At 32.4% G+C, this 20,221-nt stretch overlaps 3 protein-coding genes across 3 annotated transcripts; 1 reads left to right on the forward strand and 2 right to left on the reverse strand.

The window, feature by feature from the left end:
* Positions 1-56: 56 nt before the first annotated feature.
* LOC109816348 (putative ETHYLENE INSENSITIVE 3-like 4 protein) lies at positions 57-1,451 on the reverse strand. The gene has a single exon (XM_020381327.3). The coding sequence runs from the start codon at positions 1,449-1,451 to the stop codon at positions 57-59; it is 1,395 nt and encodes a 464-aa protein (XP_020236916.1).
* Positions 1,452-9,221: 7,770 nt separating this feature from the next.
* Positions 9,222-14,032, forward strand: LOC109816361 (uncharacterized). The gene is made up of 5 exons (XM_020381344.3): positions 9,222-10,921; positions 11,056-11,133; positions 11,675-11,880; positions 12,740-12,963; positions 13,096-14,032. The coding sequence occupies exons 1-5, from the start codon at positions 9,904-9,906 to the stop codon at positions 13,760-13,762; spliced, it is 2,193 nt and encodes a 730-aa protein (XP_020236933.1). The 5' UTR covers positions 9,222-9,903; the 3' UTR covers positions 13,763-14,032.
* Positions 14,033-14,658: 626 nt separating this feature from the next.
* On the reverse strand, positions 14,659-19,654 carry ACX2 (acyl-CoA oxidase 2). The gene is made up of 7 exons (XM_020381338.3): positions 19,065-19,654; positions 18,419-18,534; positions 16,810-17,690; positions 15,983-16,162; positions 15,724-15,890; positions 15,512-15,635; positions 14,659-15,017 (listed from the first exon to the last, which is right to left on the reverse strand). The coding sequence occupies exons 1-7, from the start codon at positions 19,493-19,495 to the stop codon at positions 14,862-14,864; spliced, it is 2,055 nt and encodes a 684-aa protein (XP_020236927.1). The 5' UTR covers positions 19,496-19,654; the 3' UTR covers positions 14,659-14,861.
* Positions 19,655-20,221: the final 567 nt, after the last annotated feature.

Raw genomic sequence — 20,221 nt, forward strand, 5'->3', positions numbered from 1 at the left:
TTAATTAGTACCAACATATATAGCAGTGAACGATCCAAAAGGAAGAAGCGAGGAGCTTATTTGTAAGTTAAGTCCCAAATTGAGGTTAGTTCTTGGCCTTGTAGGGTATCTTGCTCATGATTATGATTCAAGTCTATTTCCATCTGATCCAGTGCAGCTTGAAACTCGAGATCTTCAAGGGCATTTAGCCATAAGCCTCCATAATCTTCGGGTGTCTTTCCTGCAATCTCTCTCAACTGATCATTCAGATACCCAACAATGTTGTTCTCATTCTGATTACCTCTTGCTACCATGTTCATCCAATCGTCCACACTTGGAAGTTGTGTTTCATTGTTAGGATGATCATGAAGGAGAAAAGGACTTTGGTTATTGCGGTAAGCACAAAGGGATTCATGGTTCATCCTTGAGTTTTTGTCAGGAAATCCCATATCCAATTCACTTTGTGGACACTGAGAGTATTGACAAGCATATAGCTTATCAAAAGCGGCATCTAAGTCAAACACACTCTTCCTTTTCTCATTGCTGCCGCCTAAATTGGGGCCATCATTCAACTCAACTACACAACTCCCTTCATGTGAAGTACCAGTAGAGCTTTCACGCTCGCTCTCATCTTCATCAGATGGAGATATCTTGAGGCACTTATTGGTAAGTTGTAGCAAAGCTTCTTCTTGGTTCATAACCTTGGACCAAGTTGCTGTGTCCTTGGCTGTCATCTTATCTTGCAAAGTCTTGGACTGAGTCACCAACCTTTTAAGTTTGTCCACATCAGGAGACATGTGTTTGATGACTGCAGCCAAGAGAGAGACTTTCCAAGCCTTCTTGAGGTCATGGGGCTTCTTGTAGGGAGGTGGGCCATGTTCTTGGGCCAGAAGGCCTTGTTGACCCCACCAACTTTCTGTCCCTGTGGGCCACCAAGGTGGAGCCAAGCCTCTCTCAAGAGGGAACCTTCTTTGGGGTGGCATGCAATGTTGCATGAGAGCAGAAAGAAGTGAACTCAAAGTAGTGTCTTGCAAGTCATTAAGGAGGTGTATATAGGAAGACGGATCCAACTCATTCGTCTCAAGGAGTGGCATGTATTTCTCAATGGCAGTTGGAGCATTCTGATCAAATTTGACTTTTTCTTTCCACCACTCACGCAAGCTGTCAGAAGAACCGGTCACTGGCTTACCCTTCTCGGGGACAATTCCATACACAAAACCTTGAGCATTGCAAACTTCCATTATCTTCACCATGTACTTGAGGATTGAATCTTGTGCTCTTGACATCTTCTTCCGCCTAGATGCTTCTTGTTTTGCTTCTTGGTCTGGCTCTTCTTTGGGGCGTTTTCCCTTTAGCTTCTGCAGCAGGATCCGATCCTTCCACATGCGCTTCTTAAGCTGGTCGTAGTCGATTTCTTCCTCTTCATTTTCTTCTTCATCGAAGGGGTTGATTTCTTCGTGAATCTCCACCATGATTTCTGTGAATATATTCCTCCTTGCTTCTTCAAAAGTCGGTATGAGAAAAAGGTGTTTTGGTCGTGCTGGAAAAAAAAAAAAAAGAAATTGAGAAGAATGCAAGATGTGCACAAATGTTGATAAAATATGTGTAGTTATTTATATGCGTGCATGAAGGTACTAGAATGGCGGTGGTAGAAGGGTAAGATGGAATCGGAAACTTAAGCTTAGGAAGTTCAACTAATAAATGCATGAACAAGTCAAAGTAAGTTCAATTCAATCCACCCCACTCATGCTTTTTCTTTTTCGTTTGAGTGTATGGGAATGTGTGTGAATGAGTATTCAAACACACCCTAAATACAATAAGGGATGAGGACAAGGAAGGGAGTTTCGAAGGTTGTAAGTGTTGCAGTGTGGACAATTACCTGAGGAAATGGAACTGTGAGTGCTGTGAGTGCCGCGTGTTGGCCATGCGAGGTTGTGTTGGAGGGTACTATTAATGCACATTTTGAATGCAACTTCTTCTATATCTAAGAAGTGTATATATAATATAAGTGACGTCATAATAGCATATGCGTAACTGCATGGAAAATTTGCATGATGTTGATGGTGGTGGCCATGGAATGTTTATCATCAAATAGATCATCATCATAATCACCATGAGCTGGGTACACTAGAGGTCTGATTCGTGTGCAATATGATATGAGCTGTTTTTTTTATACCAAATCTTCCTTGGTCTTTTATGAGACCTGCATGTGTGTTTTGAATGATGTAATCTCCAACGAATAGTTATTATTATCACTTTGCAATAAATAACTATGGCTCTTAGATTTCGCGGGGGGACACAACTTAACTGGCGAGGGAGAGAAAATAACAGAATTAAGTAAGGAAGATGGTGTAACATCATAACGCAAAAAATAATTTTCTTTTCTCTTCTTTTGACAACATGTTTATAGCGTGTTTGGTTACAATTTTTGTCATCCAACTGTGTAAAAAAAATAAACACACGATTTAATACGCACGTCATCAAATGAAAGTTCAGTCTTCCTTCACTCCATCTGTTGTATGTGCTAAGATTCTGATAGCTGAACCTTTCGGCCCAATCGATGAGCAAGCTCGCGAATCACTAATTATCAGCCCAAGAGAAAGGATCCAAAACCCATTTGGGTTAATGACTAGTTGTCAACCCACAGCTATTAAATTTGAAAAATTCTACACTACCATTCTTAATTGAGGGTGTTAAAATTATCAATTTCATTCTAAATTTGTTATTTTAATGATTTATTTATATAATATTATTATATTTTTGAATTATTTTTATATTGTTTTTGGTATTTTATATTTTCATTTTCTTTTTAAATTATTTAGTCGTGTTATTCTCATTCTCTAATTTTTTTAATAGTATCATTATATACTTAAATGGTTTATTTTTTAGCATATTTTTGCCTTTTCACTTTAAGTTTTTGAATTTTTGTAGTGTAAATTAATTTTTCACTTCTATTATTTGTTAATTATTTTCTTTATTTTAGTATTTTTATAGTATTATTGCAAGCTTATAATTTTAATTTCTATAATTTTGTCCTACTTTTTATTATATAAACACAATCTAGATTATTCATTTTGTAACAACTCACATTAAATTTTGTTAGCAATATTATCTTTTATGTTATGTTATTATAATTTTCAAAAATTTCTTATGAAGGGGGATTACAAGTTTACTACACCAGTACATTGCTCCTAGAATGTAGGTAACCACTTTGTATATTTAATCAGGAAAATATATATATTGAAATGGATATCAAGAATTTTTTTTATTTTTTTTTACCAATTGTAGTGTTTGGAGACTCATTCTCTCAAATTAAAATATTATTTTTACAAGGAGGTTTTTCTCTCTATTATTGTACTTTATCACTTACTCACTCACTCATGAATCACTATAGACAATTTACTGGTGAAAAAGTTTGTGTAGTATACATAAAGTCATATATTTAAGCTCTATTGTGATCAATTAATTTTTATAGATAAAAAAATAGATAAAAGAGTAAATAGAGCCTTTGGAGTACAAATAGTACCCATGAACCATGAGTTCATTCCTTGCTACTACATAATGTGTATATTTATAGGTAGCGTAATTATTATTTCAATATAAGACCAAAATCTTGCGATATGAGATTTAATAATAATAAAAAAATCGGTTGATAACAATCTAAGTGATTGCCAACAATCCTTTGGAATATAACTAGAAAAAATTTACTAAAATCAATTCTTACCTTGTGCCTATAACCAAGAGAGAAGACAAAAAAAGCCTCACCCTTAATTTCATGCAAGCCTAAAGCAATAAACTTGAGAAGAAGAAAAAATCCAAGCTTCTCAACAAAATTTCAATGTTGAGTTATCTCATAAATTTTCAAAATACAATCTAATATTGTTTCTACATTATTATTATTTTCTCAAACTATTTAAGTAGAGGAGAAGACATTTATTATAATATTTTTTTAAAAAGTATAACGATGAGTACATATGGTAGGATGTTGTTAATCCCATTTTATTTAATTTATTCTCTCAAACTTAATTAATATAATTTTACTTATTTTTATTTTATTGTTTTATAATTCCTTGTTAATTTATTATTATGATGTTATTATTACAAATCATTCACTCAACATTCTCGATGATAATTGTTAAATATGTTCATATTTGTTATCTAATTTAGATAATTATTTGGTATATTTTATACTTAGAGTCCTATTTTTGTCAAAGATTTGTATTCTAATTATGTTCAATTAATTAGTAGTGTTCTCTTAGTTTTAGGTCTTTTTGATATTTTTTCTATTAAATTTTGAGGTATAGGAAAGAAGAGTTAATGACAAAAAATCACATTTTAAATGACTTCATGTTCGCTTAAAGCAAGTCATTTAGACTCTCAAAGCGAGCCAACTTAGAAGACACCTTGAAATAACATGAAGAGTTCTCTCAAGCGAGTCATTTGTGCATTGTAAGTGAGCTAATATAACAATGTAAACGTGATACATTATCAAGTTCACTTAAGTGAGTCAACTTGCGCAGAAAAAAGTCCACTTACGACATTATAAAATGAGTTTGAGGGATGTAGCTACTTACTTTGTTTATTGGTATTATTTATATAGATTGGAGAGAATGAAAGTAATAGCCTTGTATTAAATGAGTTTGTATTTGTGAGTAAATTCTTTAGTCACAAGCAGCTAAATTTTATGTTGTTGGGGATTGAAGTAACTACCTTACTTCATGTAACTCTTTTCTATTCTTATTCAATAAAGGCTTTTATTTAGTTAATTGTTGTTCTTCTATTGTTAAAGCATGTCTTGACTTAACTACCCTTTACATGATCCTATGTAATTAATTGATGTTTGAGAAATCCCTTTAAAATTACAATTTGAAGAATATCACTAATAACACTTATTATAAGGAATAGAATAAGTCTTATTAGTCAATTTTTTTGCCTTAGATCTTAATATGGTTATTTAACAAACTTCGCCAAGGAATCGAAATCAATTATTGACATCTTTTATTCATTAATTTTTAATTCTTATTTTTAATTAATCTTTTTATTGCTTGAAACCCTAAAAACACGTTTTTAATCAATTTGTGGTATAAAATATTTTTATGATTATTCGTCAATTTAAATTTAATGAAACAAAAAATCAAATAGCTTTCAAATTTTAAAAAATTTACATACTTAATCTATGCATCAATAATTTAAAATTTAATGGTTGAATCATTGAAATTCGATGTATAACATCGGTCATTAACACAAAGTAAGTTTAGGTAGATTTACTCTTAGAGTAAACGGATTTTTCTTCATATATAAATATATAAATATATATATATATAAACTAATATAAAAATATAATTACTTAATAATAATTTATTTAATTATTTATTTAAATTGTATTATGGTATTATAACTAAAACTCTATCTAGCCTCATTTTTTCTTCTTACAATATTGCATCTTGCCATCTTCACCCATCCACCGTGTCGTCGTATTGTCGCTTGTGTCTCCACCTTGTGTTATCGCTTGTGTCTTCGTCGCTCACATCTCCAGCCCGCATCTCTGTCTTGCATCTTCACTCGCATCACCTCGCATTTTACTTATATCAATGAGTCAAACATGAATAATTTAAATATTATCAATTTTCTTAGTAACTATGACTTATTTATGAATGATACAATTGAAACACAAACAAAGTCTAAAATAGAGTTATACTTGAAAAAAAAGTTTTGCCTGAGAGTATTACTTTTGACATTCTTGGATGGTGGAAAACAAATGAGATTAAGTATCCAATTTTGTAAAAAATTACTAAGGATGTTTTGGCAATCTTAATTTGTACAGTAGCTTTAGAATCTACATTTAGTATAAAAAGTTAATTTTTTAATTTTCATCATTTTAGACTCCATGAATTTACCTTTACATATTTGTTTTTTTGAAATTTATAGTATAAAATTTAGTCTATAATTTTAATCTAACTAATTTTTGTATAATTTTTTCATAGGTCTCGGAGAATATTGTTGACATGATCATGATGTTGAAAATTTAACTACTTTTATTATGTTGATTTTTTTAAAGTTTATTTACAAAAATTGGATGTTTTATAATTTTTATTTATAAAAATTGTTATATTAGAATTTTGTAATATTAAAGACCTAATAAATTAATATTATGTTTGCTTGTATAAAATGTTATGCCTAGTAATTTATTCACCTTATATATAAGTAAAATACAAGTCGTGGGTGTCAATATGGGTACACATGTATTCAATGGATACGGGGATGAGAATTAAAATTACTACCCGCGTGGGAATGAGATTCGATATGATTATTATCTTTAAACACAAATTTGAGGATGAATATTATATGATCCTACCAAAACCCTATCTATTGTCATTCTCTTTCTTATTTGATTTAATTTTTATTTATCATAATTATTCATAAATTAAATACTAATATTTTAAAATGATTTATCAATAAATAAAAATAAATTTTTAATTATAATACAAATGATTTATCATAAATATAAAATATAATTTATATATTTAAAAATATTTATCTACACTTATTTTAAATATAATTTATATGTTGAATCATATATATTATATATAATTTATTATAAATTTTAATTAACTTATATAGAGGACTTTTAATTTTTTTAATTTTTATCTAATCCATTTTTTTTACTTTAATTATTTATGAATTAAATTTTAATATTTTAAAATAAATTATCAATATATAAAATTAATATTACATCATAATAAAAGAATTTTATTATAAATTTTAAATATAATTTTTTTATATATTTAAAAATATATATTTATATAAGTTTTAAATAGAATTTATATATTATAACATAATATTTATTTATATATTTAATTTAGCATAAAATTTAGTATATATAATAAATATTTAATCTATATATTGTAGAAATTAAAATATTAGTAATTTTAAAACTAAAAAAATATAAAGAAGTAGGGCAGCGGTGTGTTCCAGAAAGAGAAGCGGATTTTAAGGAGCCGTTGGCAAGCCTCGGAGAAATCCAACTCCAAGGCCATTTTTTCCTTCTGACAACCAACCTTTTTAATCTGCTAACAACTGCTACTTCCTTTTTATTTATATTGTTTTACATGAATTAATAGATTTAATATTTTTTTTATAAAATAATTTTAATGCTTTTTTATTATATATTTTTTTTATTTTTACATCATAATAAATACATATTAATTAGTAATACATAAATTAATTAAAAGTTATATGAGATTTAAAAGCATAATTTATAACATAATGATTAATGTTATTTTCATAATAAATAAATAAATAAATAAAATTTTACTAAAAATCCATCATATAAAAAAAAAGTGTACAAAATAATGCATTAATTAATATTCTTATTCATTGCTTCTCTTTTTTCCCTCTCTCGGTTTTCATCGCACGATTAATTCTGGAGAGTGATGCTATTGCTTCATGTTTGTTTGGACTTTGTCACTTTTTATTTTATGTATGCGTTGTGGTGGTTGGATGAGAGTGAAGTGAATGCTTCCTTCTTTGGACTTCTCACTTTTTAAATTTTATGTGTGCTTCCTTCCACTTTCTCACTCATACATTCACCCCTTTACTTTTTTTTATTTATTTATAATTTTCTTTTCAATTTTAATAATAAGTACTTTTTAAGATTGAGTTGAGATCAACTATATATATATATATCATCCATTTTTAAACTTTTACTTCCTAATTAATAATCGATTTGAATTTGAATTTTAACATAAAATGCTATTTTATTCTATTAGGACTAACTTGATAGGATCTGAGAAAATTAGTTATCATTTTTTATGAATTAAAAAACACCGCATTTTTACCATAATAAAGTCTTAGTCATAGCGCTTATTTATTTTATTTTGTATAAATATTATAAATTTGTCTTTAAATAATATGAATGAATACGATAAACACTTTACTCTCATGTTAAATTTTAATAGAGAAAATTTATTCCTACCTTTTCTTATTTTTATAAGTTCTAAATAAGGATCACTGTTTCATTTTACTAATTAAATTAAAAAACATTTTTCACGTATTTTAGTTTAAAAATTAAAGTTGGTGTATTTTTTATGACAAGTTTAAATTATATTTATTATTATTTTAATCTAATTTAGTATTTTATTTTTAATTATATTTTAATAATTATTTATTAATAATAAAATCACTGAACAAATAACATTTTATAATATAATATAATATTTTTATTAACATTACTTGATTTAAAATATAAAAGATAGGTTTGATAACAACTCGACAGATCGGTACATTTACTACTAAACAACTATTACATAACGGAAGATAAGCTATATGTATCAAAATAAGAATTTATAATATAATTAATGACTAATATCATATACATAGAAATCATATACAAAATATAGTATTAAGAGTAAAATAAATCTAAATGCCAATTAATTTATTTTAACCAAAAATTATACAAGGAGGTATTTTTTAATAATATACTGAAATAATTATGAGTGTCAATTAATTCTTTTAAAAATATAAAATTATTTAATTAATTTTAAAATTGATAAACTGATGTGACTTTAAATATTATCCAACGACAATAATTTTAACCAATAATTTAGTTTATGTAATGCATAAACTAAATAATTATTATAAGTAATTAAAAAAATTATAATACATTATATATATGAATAAATATTATATTTGAATATATAAATTATATTTAAATTTTGTATAAATAAATATTTTAAAATATTTAAATTATATTTTAAATTTATAATAAATAATTTATATTATAATATATTTAATTCATAAATAATTATGATAAATAAAATTTGAATTAGTTAAAGAATTAAAAAAATTTAATAGCCCATTCATTGGATAATTTTTTAAGAAAATATTTATAGATGTTTGTTTTTAATATATAAAAATTTGTATATAAATTATAGAATAAAATACTAGAAATTTAGAATGAGTGATTAATTATTTTAAAAATAAATAATATTTTTATAATTTTATAAACTAAATTGATTTACATTTATAATTTTAGAAGTTAATTAAATATACTGTTTTTCTTCCTCAGTGTCAATGCAATGAATGAAAAAGTAAAGGAAAGCAAAGCTAACACACAAAATTAACCACAAGCGTGTGGGGTTGATTTAAGCAAGAAAGTTCGAATCCTGCATCAGTCCCGTTAAATTTTGGAGTCAACTATCCCATTCTTTAAGCTACTTCTAACTTAGCGAGGAGATTAGTCACTGCTATCAACGATGGATATTGCATAACGGAGAAAAAAAGTAAAAGCTAACACACAAAACGAGGTTCACCAGTATAGTAAGTAAGTAGTAACTGCTTCAGAATCACTGGAAGCGGTTCACGTTTTTTTTGTTTGTTTCTCTCTTTGCACCTTTTTTCCATCTCTGCACAACGCTCATTGCCGCAGAATCTCTGTAACAAGGCCATTCCATACACACACTCTTAAATCATAACCACACTTTTACGCTTATTGATGCCTTTGATTTCATGGCGTTTACCTACCCTTATTGCTTCCCCTTTCCCTCTTTGTTCTCCGTGATACCAACTCAATAACTCACCACCACCAATTGTGTTTCTTTTCCCTACCTAGCTCTAACAAAGGGTCTTGTCCCTTTCCTACTAACCTAAAGTCTCTCATTTTTCACTGCATCACCATGCAACTTGGGTGGCTACTGTAGCTCTGTTCTCCACAATAAAGTTCACATTTTGACCAAGGAGGTTTTGCTTTTCCAGCTGTCAACTTTAAGGTTTTATGACATTTTAGCTTTCCTCTTGGGATGTTGTGTGTGATTTTGTGAATGTGAAGCTCTGAAGAAACAGTAATGGGGTGGAGCGAGGGGTATAAAAATAGAGTCTTTTCTATGAATACTTGGTGAATGGATGTAATTTTGTAAAAGGGGGGAAATGGGTGCTACGAACTCAAGAGCAGAAAAAAATGAGGCTTTGAGTTTGTGCAGGGAAAGAAAGCGGTTCATCAAGGTGGCTATTGATTCAAGATATGCTTTAGCTGCTGCACACGTTTCGTACATTCAATCTCTTCGAAATGTTGGCATTGCTCTCCGCAGGTATGCTGAGGCTGAGGTAGTGATGGAGTCATCTCTGTCTATATCTGACAAAACCCCATCTCAAACTAGTTACCCTTCTCCATCATCACCTTCACATGTTGCTGAGGTTGAGGTTTCGGAGTCACCTTTTCACAATGAGAGTCCTCGTTCGCCACCTGTGGCCACCACTCTTAGTTACATGAGATCAGGGGGTAATTCTGCTGTCACTGTTAAGATCAATGCTTATGGCAACAACAACTATTTGGAGGATGAATCCACGGTGGTTCCAATGCCTCCTCCTCCACCACCTCCTCATGAGTCGGGTGCATCTTGGGACTTCTTTGACCCTGGGGAGGACAGTGAGAGCTTCAGATTTGCAGTGCATTGTAGCGAGTCCAGAGGGTGTAATGATGATGAAAAGGGTGATCAGTGGTTCAATGTTGGTTCAGATGGGCATAGCATGATGCAGCCCAACCTGGATGAGAAGTTTGGTGGAAACTTCAGTAGTGCTGCAATGGGAAATGAGTGTGGCAATTCTTATGCACACTGTGTTGATCACTCAACTTTTTCTAGAGGAGTTGAAGGTGGCAAACAAATGGTTGATGGAGAAGTGAGAGAACTAGAGTTGGCAAATGCTGTAAGTGATGTAAAGGGTGTTGGTGGAAGATCCAGTTCAAAGAGGGAGAAGAACATGGCTGGGAAGAATGTGTGCACAGAAAGAGAGGATCCTTCAGAGTACATTACTCACAGAGCTAAAGATTTTCTCTCTAGCATAAAGGATATAGAGCATAGGTTCGTTCGAGCTTCTGAATCTGGTAGGGAGGTCTTGAGGTTGTTAGAGGCAAATAAAATCAAGGTTGGATATTCTGAGGCAAAAGGTAATTGCTTGAAACCAGATTCTTTTTTCCAGATGCTAAACTTCATGTGAATTTTGTATGTAATAACGCAACTTAAAGCTGGTTAGTCTTTTTTCAAGCATTACTACTAATCTGCTTCTGACTTCTACTTATAGGAAAGTCTTCTACCATGGCTTTGTTGTCGACTTTCCAGCCTGTATGTTGTGGTGGAAAGGCTTCACCTGTTTTCCAGGGTAAGTTGCTTGAATTCTTTAAATAGCCATTGGTTACTAACTAATTTAATCTGAATGATAGATTTACCATTAAATATTACATCCTTGATTCTTTGAATTAGGCTTGTTACTCTTGAAGATTTCTAATATTTCATTAGCTCTTGTTTGATTCTCCATTTTTTGACAAATGAAATGAAACTGTTCTGGACATGGCACAAGCTTAAAACTTTAAGCTGGTATCATGAGGTTGGAGTTTTCGTTTGGTTAATAAATAATGGTTAGCAGTACAGTAAAGGTGAGCTATGCGGACATAAGCTTTTACGGTGTAATGAGTTTGGAAATATAGAGGTATATGTTGTTGTTTTGTATTTGATGTAGTTTGGTCTACCTGTAAGTTCTTTAGCTAGAGCTACGGGGTGTCAATATTTCTAAACTTTTTTTCTTGGTTAGTCTTTACTCTCTAACATTCAACTACGAGGTCACTATTTTGTTTGCTGATCAAAGCTATGTTTCTTGAAAGATGAATATTTAGGATGGACTAATTTGTCACCTTTTTGTGCAGAACCTGCTCAAAAAATTATTAGTTGGAAAAGGACAACATCTTCTCGATCATCCTCATCCAGGAATGCTTTGGCGGCAAAAACAAAGGAAAATATTGACGACAGTGGAAGTGACTTTGTTGAAGAGTCCTGTATGATTGCTGGAAGCCATTCATCCACCCTTGACAGACTATATGCATGGGAACGAAAACTCTACGATGAAGTAAAGGTATCTCAATTAGCATTTAAATTAAAAAAGTAAAGGGTTTATGATGAAAACATTGAAGTATTTAAATTAAACCATGTTTTAAATGAATGAACCTGTCATTGCCTGATATCTGAGTATGCTAATTTACATATTAAGCCATTGATATCTATTATGTTCAGAATATCCAGTCAATCACGATCTGAGTTCGTTGGACATTTTCCTATAGTAGTTGCCACATTGAAATCATAAATCTTGAATGGGTATAAGATGTATGAAAAACTATTATTCCTTGGGCAACCAATGCCTTATCGACTTTGAAAATGCACAACCAACTGTGTTCATTTGTAGTGCTTATTTGCATTAAGGCTAATTTGTTATCTATCTTACGGTGTTGTAGAGAATACTTGATACTAAAGAAGTAGTTTCAGGCTTTATTTTTTCATTCATTATTCATAGGGAATCTGGAGTAAAAAATAAAATGAGGTTGACTAAACTTTTCTTGCATTGATTTACTGCACACTCCATTTTGATCAAATCTTAGTGGAATTTACCTTCAATACCTCTATACTTTAATTCAAGCTCTGGAGGCTTTCATGCAATTTGTCAATAATAATTTAAAGTAAGTGATACCTCTTAAGTTACTTGAACGGATGGGCACAGGACACAAATAACTGTTACTTATGGAAAAGAAAAACTTAAAAGTCAAAAATATCTACCTATAATATGCAATTATTCCGTTCTCTCCAATTTTAATTCCTTTAGAAGGGACTCAAGGTATTCTTTTATTATCAATTTGTATGGTTAAATGTATTGCATTTGCATCTCCAACTTTGTGTTTTCAATCCTTGATCCTTTTGACCGTCTATTGGGCTATCTGTAGGCTAGTGAATCCATCAGGAAGGACTATGATCGAAAATGTCACCAGCTTAGGCATCAATTTGCAAAAGATCAAGGCACTCATGTGATTGACAAGACCCGATCAGTTGTGAAGGATCTGCATTCACGGTTAAGAGTGGCTATATATTCCGTCGATTCAATATCTAAAAGAATTGAGAGAATGAGGGATGAAGAGTTGCTCCCACAACTTCTGGAATTAACAGAAGGGTAAGTGAGGGATTCTGGGTTTTATATTTTTGTTCTTGTTACCTTGAAGCTTTACAACTATTCCTTCCTAGTTGAGTGTCAAAGCTATAAACCTATTACTACTATTGACTAATGGAACTATTGGTTGTGCAGATTGATCCGGATGTGGAAGGCTATGCTTGAATGTCATCATGCACAGTACATCACCATCTCCTTGGCATATCATTCAAGGAGCTCAACAGGAGCCTCACAGGGAGATGGGTGCCGAGAGATAATGAATCGGCTGCTAGAAGAAGTTGAGTTCTTTGGTCTGAGTTTTGCTAACTGGATGAACAGCCTCACATCATATGTGGAAGCTCTCAACGCGTGGCTGCAAAACTGTATACTGCAACCAAGGGAGCGTTCCAAGAGCAGAAGGCCATTCTCCCCGCGCCGAGTTCTGGCACCGCCTATATTTGTTCTTTGCCGTGACTGGTCTGCTGGGATCAAAGCTTTACCCTCTGAGGAATTAAGTCAGGCAATCAAAAACTTTTTGTCTGATCTTCACCTGCGGACGGAGCAGCAGAATGACCATCTTCTCAAGAAACAGAATTCTGTCAATGAAAGTACTGCTGAAACTGAGAGTAAAACTAATGAAGACAATGAAGATGACGAATCCACGAATTTGAGCTGCATACATGCAAGGTTAACAAAGGTTCTTGATCGACTGACCAAATTTTCTGAAGCTTCATTGAAGATGTATGAAGATATCAAGCAAAAAAGTGAAGCAGCTCGAACTGCGTATCATAATTGCAGAACTATCAGGGGTGAAAATTTTTAATCTTCGAGTATATGAAATTTCTGTTGTGCATGCTTGGCGTTGATTTATTTGTGAAACACCCCCACCCCACCCCCAAAAAAAAACTACAAACACATGGTCGTGGTCCTTGGTGGAAAAAGAAATTTATAAGATGAAAAATGTGGTGTCAGTAAATGGATGTGTTATGTGATGACTAGCAAAGACCGTCTTACTTTGTTAGTATAATCTTACTTCACTGGTGGTTTGTTGGAGACAATGTCACTGTCAACCATTTTTAGTTTTCTGAACGTATATGTGGGCGTTAAAACAGTGTCCATTGGCACGACAGCATCCAAGGTTCTCTAGCGTTAACTTGTAAACTACTCTTAAATCTTAGATAGAGAAAACAAGTTAACTCTGAAATTGTTTTGGATAAAGTCGAACAAATTCTTGAAATTCGCGTGAACTCTTGTAAGCTCTTAGGTTAAGTAGGTTAACAAATTTGAAGTTAAATCCATACATAAGAGTTTTATTATGATTTAAAGAAATCTAACTCTTGAAATATTTTCATTTTAAGAACTTATATTTTATAAGTCTATATATAATTTGATTATTAATGTAATTTAATCTTACTCGATAATAAAGTTGAAATATTGAATTATTATTGTATTTAATCTAGAGAAGCTTCTCGATTTTATGTAAACTCCAGAGTTTTACAACCTTGAGAGCAGCAAAGGCTAATTGATTATTTTCTAATTACTTTTGTGGCCAATGTTAGATTTCATTGCAAGAAAATAATATATGTAATAAACTGCTGCCACGAAATTAATACTATTATTCCTTTATATGCCGAAGCTGAGCATATAGTTTCCGATCAATGTTAAAGAATACCTCGTGGCTTCAAAAAAAAAAAAAAAAAACTTGGTATACATGATATATTTTCACACAAACTATTTTTCTTTTCCACCAATAATCTTAAAACTGAAACATAATTACATCATTATTCATTTATGGTTCTGGCCGAGTGTGATTTTTTCGGACAGGTGCAACCTCGTATACTGCAATTTTAACAGAACTAAGAGAATAATCTCTCAGGTTAATTCCCCCGAATACATATCAATTTTCCTTGCGACCCCTTTTATTAAAATCCCACATATTGTGTGTATTGTGAGTAAGCTTGTGACCGCATGGCAATAGGGGCACGTGTAACATGATCCGGAAGATCAAATGCATCAACAAGTTCCCTTGCAATATTCCTCACTTGGAAACTAAGATACTCCGTGAGCTTGTGGATTGCCTGTCAAATCGAAAATTTTCAATATTCAATAATGAAAAGATTATAATAATGCATAAAAAAGAAAGATCCAAGCTTATCCAATTATGCATCCTCATCTCAGACAAACTCGGTACTACTGTTTTCTTCTTACAACTAAAAAGTGATTGCCAAAACCAATATTTTCAAAAGCCAACTCATGCTCATAATCAATACGTTTTGTCGAGAGGAATAAATAGTGTAAAGAATATGCTTACGTAGCTAAATAATGAGTGACATTGTCCCTTGGATAAAAACTTCATTTACCTAAGGTCCAAAACTTTTATGAAATCCATCATAATTGTCCGTCGCAGACCTATTATCTCGTCCTGGTTTTTACTAGCTATTCTTGGCTTTTTTAGATCGGTCCCTTGTGGTAGTTGTTAACCCATTGGTAATTAAAGATTTCTGTGAGGTGTTAGGAAAGCTAGAAACAGCTCATTAATTTTTTGTATTCACTTGTGCATTAATTTCTTTACCTTAGCTTTATTAGGAGCCACATAGTCAACATTTCGGTAGGTTCCAATGTCATTCCATATTCGATCCAGAGCATAAAGATCACAGACGAGTTTCAGAGCAGCTTGTGAGCTTGGGTCGGGACAGCTGATGCATAGATAGGTCAAGTTAAAATTGGATAAAATTTTAAAATTATGCAAATAAAGATGTACAAATACTAAGAACTACGAAGCACCTCTCCACGGCTTCAATGAATTTAGCAAGGATGACTGACTCAATATGTGACTCTGCAAGTGTCAAAAGGTGGTTTAAACATCTATTCCATGCACCAAAGTCCCCAAGAGATTTAGAATGCTTTTGAAGTCGTACAGCAACACTTTGAAGTAATCTAGACGTTCGGTACTGTAGAGTGAAAATCAGAATAAATTGTTGATTTATTCATGTCAGCATATATTATTTTTAGTCATTAGTCAAGGAATAAAGATAAAACTTACTCTGAAGGCATCCAGTTGAAATTTAGGATCTCGTAAATGGTCTTCACCTTCCCATCGAGCAGTAACCGGATTTGGCTGTGACAGATAAGTATTCATGGATTCTCTCAAGTAGCTCCATGTCACTGCAAAAGCTCCTCCTTTGAACTTCCCCTTGTATTGTTTCAAAAGATCGGCAGCAACCTTCATTTGTAAAGGAAAAAATCCAAACCTATTACTTAACTTGCTTCCATTACAAGAATAATAATAATACCAAACAAAACAATTATGCATAGACTAAAAAGCAGTAAAGCTACAGTTGACATCAAACAAGGGAAGGGTTTGGTTTTCCATGATTCAACATTGTCTTATCTCTATGAAAGCGAGGATGCTAAAATATCAGTGCACCAGCCATCAAATAATTTAATGGATTCTTTTAACAGAATACTTTGCCATTTCATTTGTAGACTAACAAAAGCAAGATCTAAAGAAGCTTTACTTAAAGTTAATATCAGAAAAATGCAAATGACAGAACAAGGTTAAAGAAGTATTTTGAACCAAAGTAACAGCTAACCAGTTGCAGACAGTCGCTAGCTACTTTAGCAAACAGTATTTCAAACCAAAGTATTTTGAACCAAAACAGTAGTAGCTACTCCATGGCTCAGAAGAATGCAAACATATTTTTTATAAGGGAAGCAGAGAACACAGACAGATTTTTAAACAATTGAATTCTGAGGCCCTTCTTTCCTATATCATCATGGTTATCTGATTAAAACCTACCAACAGCCTGGTTATAAAGGTAGATTGGTTATTATATGAGAAGGGATATAATTGGACTTTTGCAAAAAAACCTGTTGAAGCAGAACTGTGTTGTCTCCTTCAAATGTCTGAAAAATGTCATGATCATTCCTCAAAATACCAAATCGATTTACCGCAGCATAACCATGGCCTCCACAAGCTTCCCTACAGATGCTGAGTGACTTTGCAGTATACGCTGTTACATAAGCCTTTAGACCTGCTGAAAGAGCATGGACATCTGCAACTAATTCTTCGTCGTGACTTTTTTTCATTTGAGAGTATTTCTCCACTAAATTTGTGGTTGCAAAATGAAAAGCATAAGTTGAAGCCAGCATTGGCATAAGCTTATGCTGTTGAGACTGGTAGTCAAGAATACTGACTTCGGGTTGGTTTGGAGGTCCAAATTGCTGGCGAAGTAGAGAATATCTGATGGCAATTGTGGAAGCAACCTTCAGGACACTCACTGAAGAATATGCAAGGCCAACCCTACCACCAACAAGTTCCCCTAGAGTAGCAGCAAATCGCTTATTTACTGTAGGAAGGCTACTTGTGTACTTTCCATCACGGGAGACATCTCCGAAACGGTTTAGAAGATTGTCTCTAGGAATTCTAACAGAGCGGAATCTCAATGCTCCATTATCCACACCATTGAGGCCAACTTTATGACCACAATCATGTATCTCAATTCCAGGAAGTGGTTGATGGGTCTCCATATCCCTTATTGGAACTATGAAAGCATGGACACCCATATCAGAAACTCCTTTTGTGTCATAAGTGGGTAATTTCAACCTAGCAAAAACTGTGGCAAACTTTCCATGCACTGCAGCATTGCCAATCCACCATTTGATGGCACCATCATTTGGTGTATCAATGATAAATTCATCAGTGATTGGATCAAAGGTGGCTACAGTTTGGAGACCCTGCACATTTGAACCTTTTAGGCACAAAGAAAAAAAAAATCAGTTTAGAAATGTGCAGCTGGGGAAATGCTATGTGGGAGCATGTTTGAGTGGAAGACACGAGATAAAAATCCCAGGAAAAAAAGACTCTCAAAACCCCCAAACTCGGGGGTAAGTTGGGAATGGAAAACAATCTAATAAAGGAAGCAAGTTGTTGGTTATAGACTTCAGTTACTTCGCTGGAAATTGAACATCAATGGAAACTGCTGTTAGTATTTCTGATGGCAATATCTTACATTTACCGTTTGGTTTGATATGACGTTTTAGTATGAACACCTGTTACAGTGTAAACACTTCATTGACACCTCTCATTTTTTCTCTATTTCTCTCTTCTCACATAATAGTACTATCACATTTATAATTCTCTCTCTCTCTCTCTCTCTGTGTGTATTACCACTACTACACTAGGTGCCCATGCATCATTTATGTTTAGAGATTTATCCAAGAAAACAACAAAACCCCGGTTTTTCACATTTTCCTTGCAAACCCTTACTTAAATTTCAGTACTATAAATCTTTGTAAACAAGTTTTATAATTTTTCATAAAAGTAGAAAACAATTTCTCAAATCAATCAAGCCTCTCTACCCTGCTGCATACATTTCTTTACTACGAATTACAAGTATCAATAAGGATAAGATGAAAACCAAGAAATATACAATTACAATAGTCAACAACTTCAACATGTAACAAGAAAAAAAATTACCATGGTGAAGCTCGGTCATAGCAAAACAACCAGGGTAGTCCAAGTTATCGATCCCATCAAAGTACTTATCCTGATGCTTCTTGGTCCCCAAATTGATAACAGAACCACCCCAAAGACTGAACACCACAAAAGTAGTTAACATAACATATGTGAAAATTAGAAAGTAGTAAATTCAGTTAAAGTAAATACTCAGTTTAGTCCTTAAAATTAAAAGATAGTATCATATTAATCCCTTAAACTAATAAAATGTCAAATAAATCCTGAATGTTGCAAATCAATCATATTAATCAAAAATTCAAAAATAAAAAAAATCATGTAACTCAAATGATAATACATTAACATATATTCAGAGACTAAAATGACAGTAAGTAATTAAACTTAGAAAGTTATTTGATATTTCAAATACTTAATGCGACATTTATTAATTTAAGGGTCTAAGGCTTTTTATTTCCTTCAATTTCATTTTGGACAAAACTTAGATATATACGTGTTATACTGATACTGATCTTGGAGCAATCAATGAAATGCTTTAATACGCATATTATTATTATCATTATTGAAGTGAAATTCCAATTCAGATTTTTTTTGTGTACATGGTCAAGTTTATTCGTTTCATGTTTAGTGGTAAAGTTAATAGGTTAGGTACCTATACTGGACTCCCATCTTGATACCAAGCGACATGTCAACGCTGCCAACGGCTTCCAATATTGCGAAGTACTTGGAGGGTTCGTGGGCGACGTAACGGAGGGGTCGAATCCCTGCTTCTCTGACAAGTCCAATTAACTGCTTCATGCAAAGGTCGCGATGCTCGTCCTTCGAGATCTCAACGGGCGTTTGAAGATGCGGATTCGCGTTAAAGTAAGCGAACACCTTCTCCTGAACGTCTCGGTGTTTCCCCCGCATGTAACTCGACAGAGATGACGTGTCCACGCTCAGCTTCCCGCGACCGCAAGTTGCCATCTCCAACTGCTTCGCCGCCACGCCCACCACGGGGCTTAGGTGCAGACTCAGCCTCCGGATTCGCCTCTCGGCTTCCGAGGCCGATTCCGCATTGGATTTGGAGTTTGGAGTTTGCATTTTTTTTTTCCGAATTAGAGTGGAAGCAAAGGAAGTCGGTGTTGTGGTTGATATAAGGGGGAGTTTGGTGTTGGCGATACGGCATTGCTAAGGGTCGTTTTCATAATGTGGATTTGATCACTCGTGGCGGCTGTGGATAGGCTCCAAATTTGTCAGATCATTTTTCCGGCGCGCCTTCCAGCGTCTTTCTTTTGATTCACTTTTTATACAAGTAATCGATAATAATATAAAACATGCTGACCGGTCTTAGAAAAAAAATATCTCAAATTTATAGAAATAAATAATGACTTTTGAAATTTTCAAAAATTATAAATGAGATTTTGTAAATTAAATTTGACATGTAAAAAATATATATCATTAGATCTAAAAAATAATCAATTTTAAAACATAATAAATTAATAAAAAGAATAACATAAATGATAAAATTTGAATATATTGTAAAACAAATTTAAAATTTGTTTAATTTTTCTTTTAATAAGTAATTAATTTAGTTTTATGCCCTCTTAAATGATATTTATTTGTATAGAACTTATCATAAGTTAACGTCTTTTTCAAGTTCTTAAATTTGAACAATATATTTCAAGTTATTGTATTTTTAACTAGTAATACTAAAGATGAAAATTTGTTTGCTACTTTAATTGAAAATTTTTCAAAACGATAACTTCTGCAATATAAAAATACTATTACATATATACTATTACAAGTTAAACTCGTGTCTTGAATAAA

The sequence above is a fragment of the Cajanus cajan genome, chromosome 2 (assembly GCF_000230855.2).
Source record: "Cajanus cajan strain Asha chromosome 2, NIPB_CcT2T_4, whole genome shotgun sequence".
Classification (NCBI taxonomy): Eukaryota; Viridiplantae; Streptophyta; class Magnoliopsida; order Fabales; family Fabaceae; genus Cajanus; species Cajanus cajan.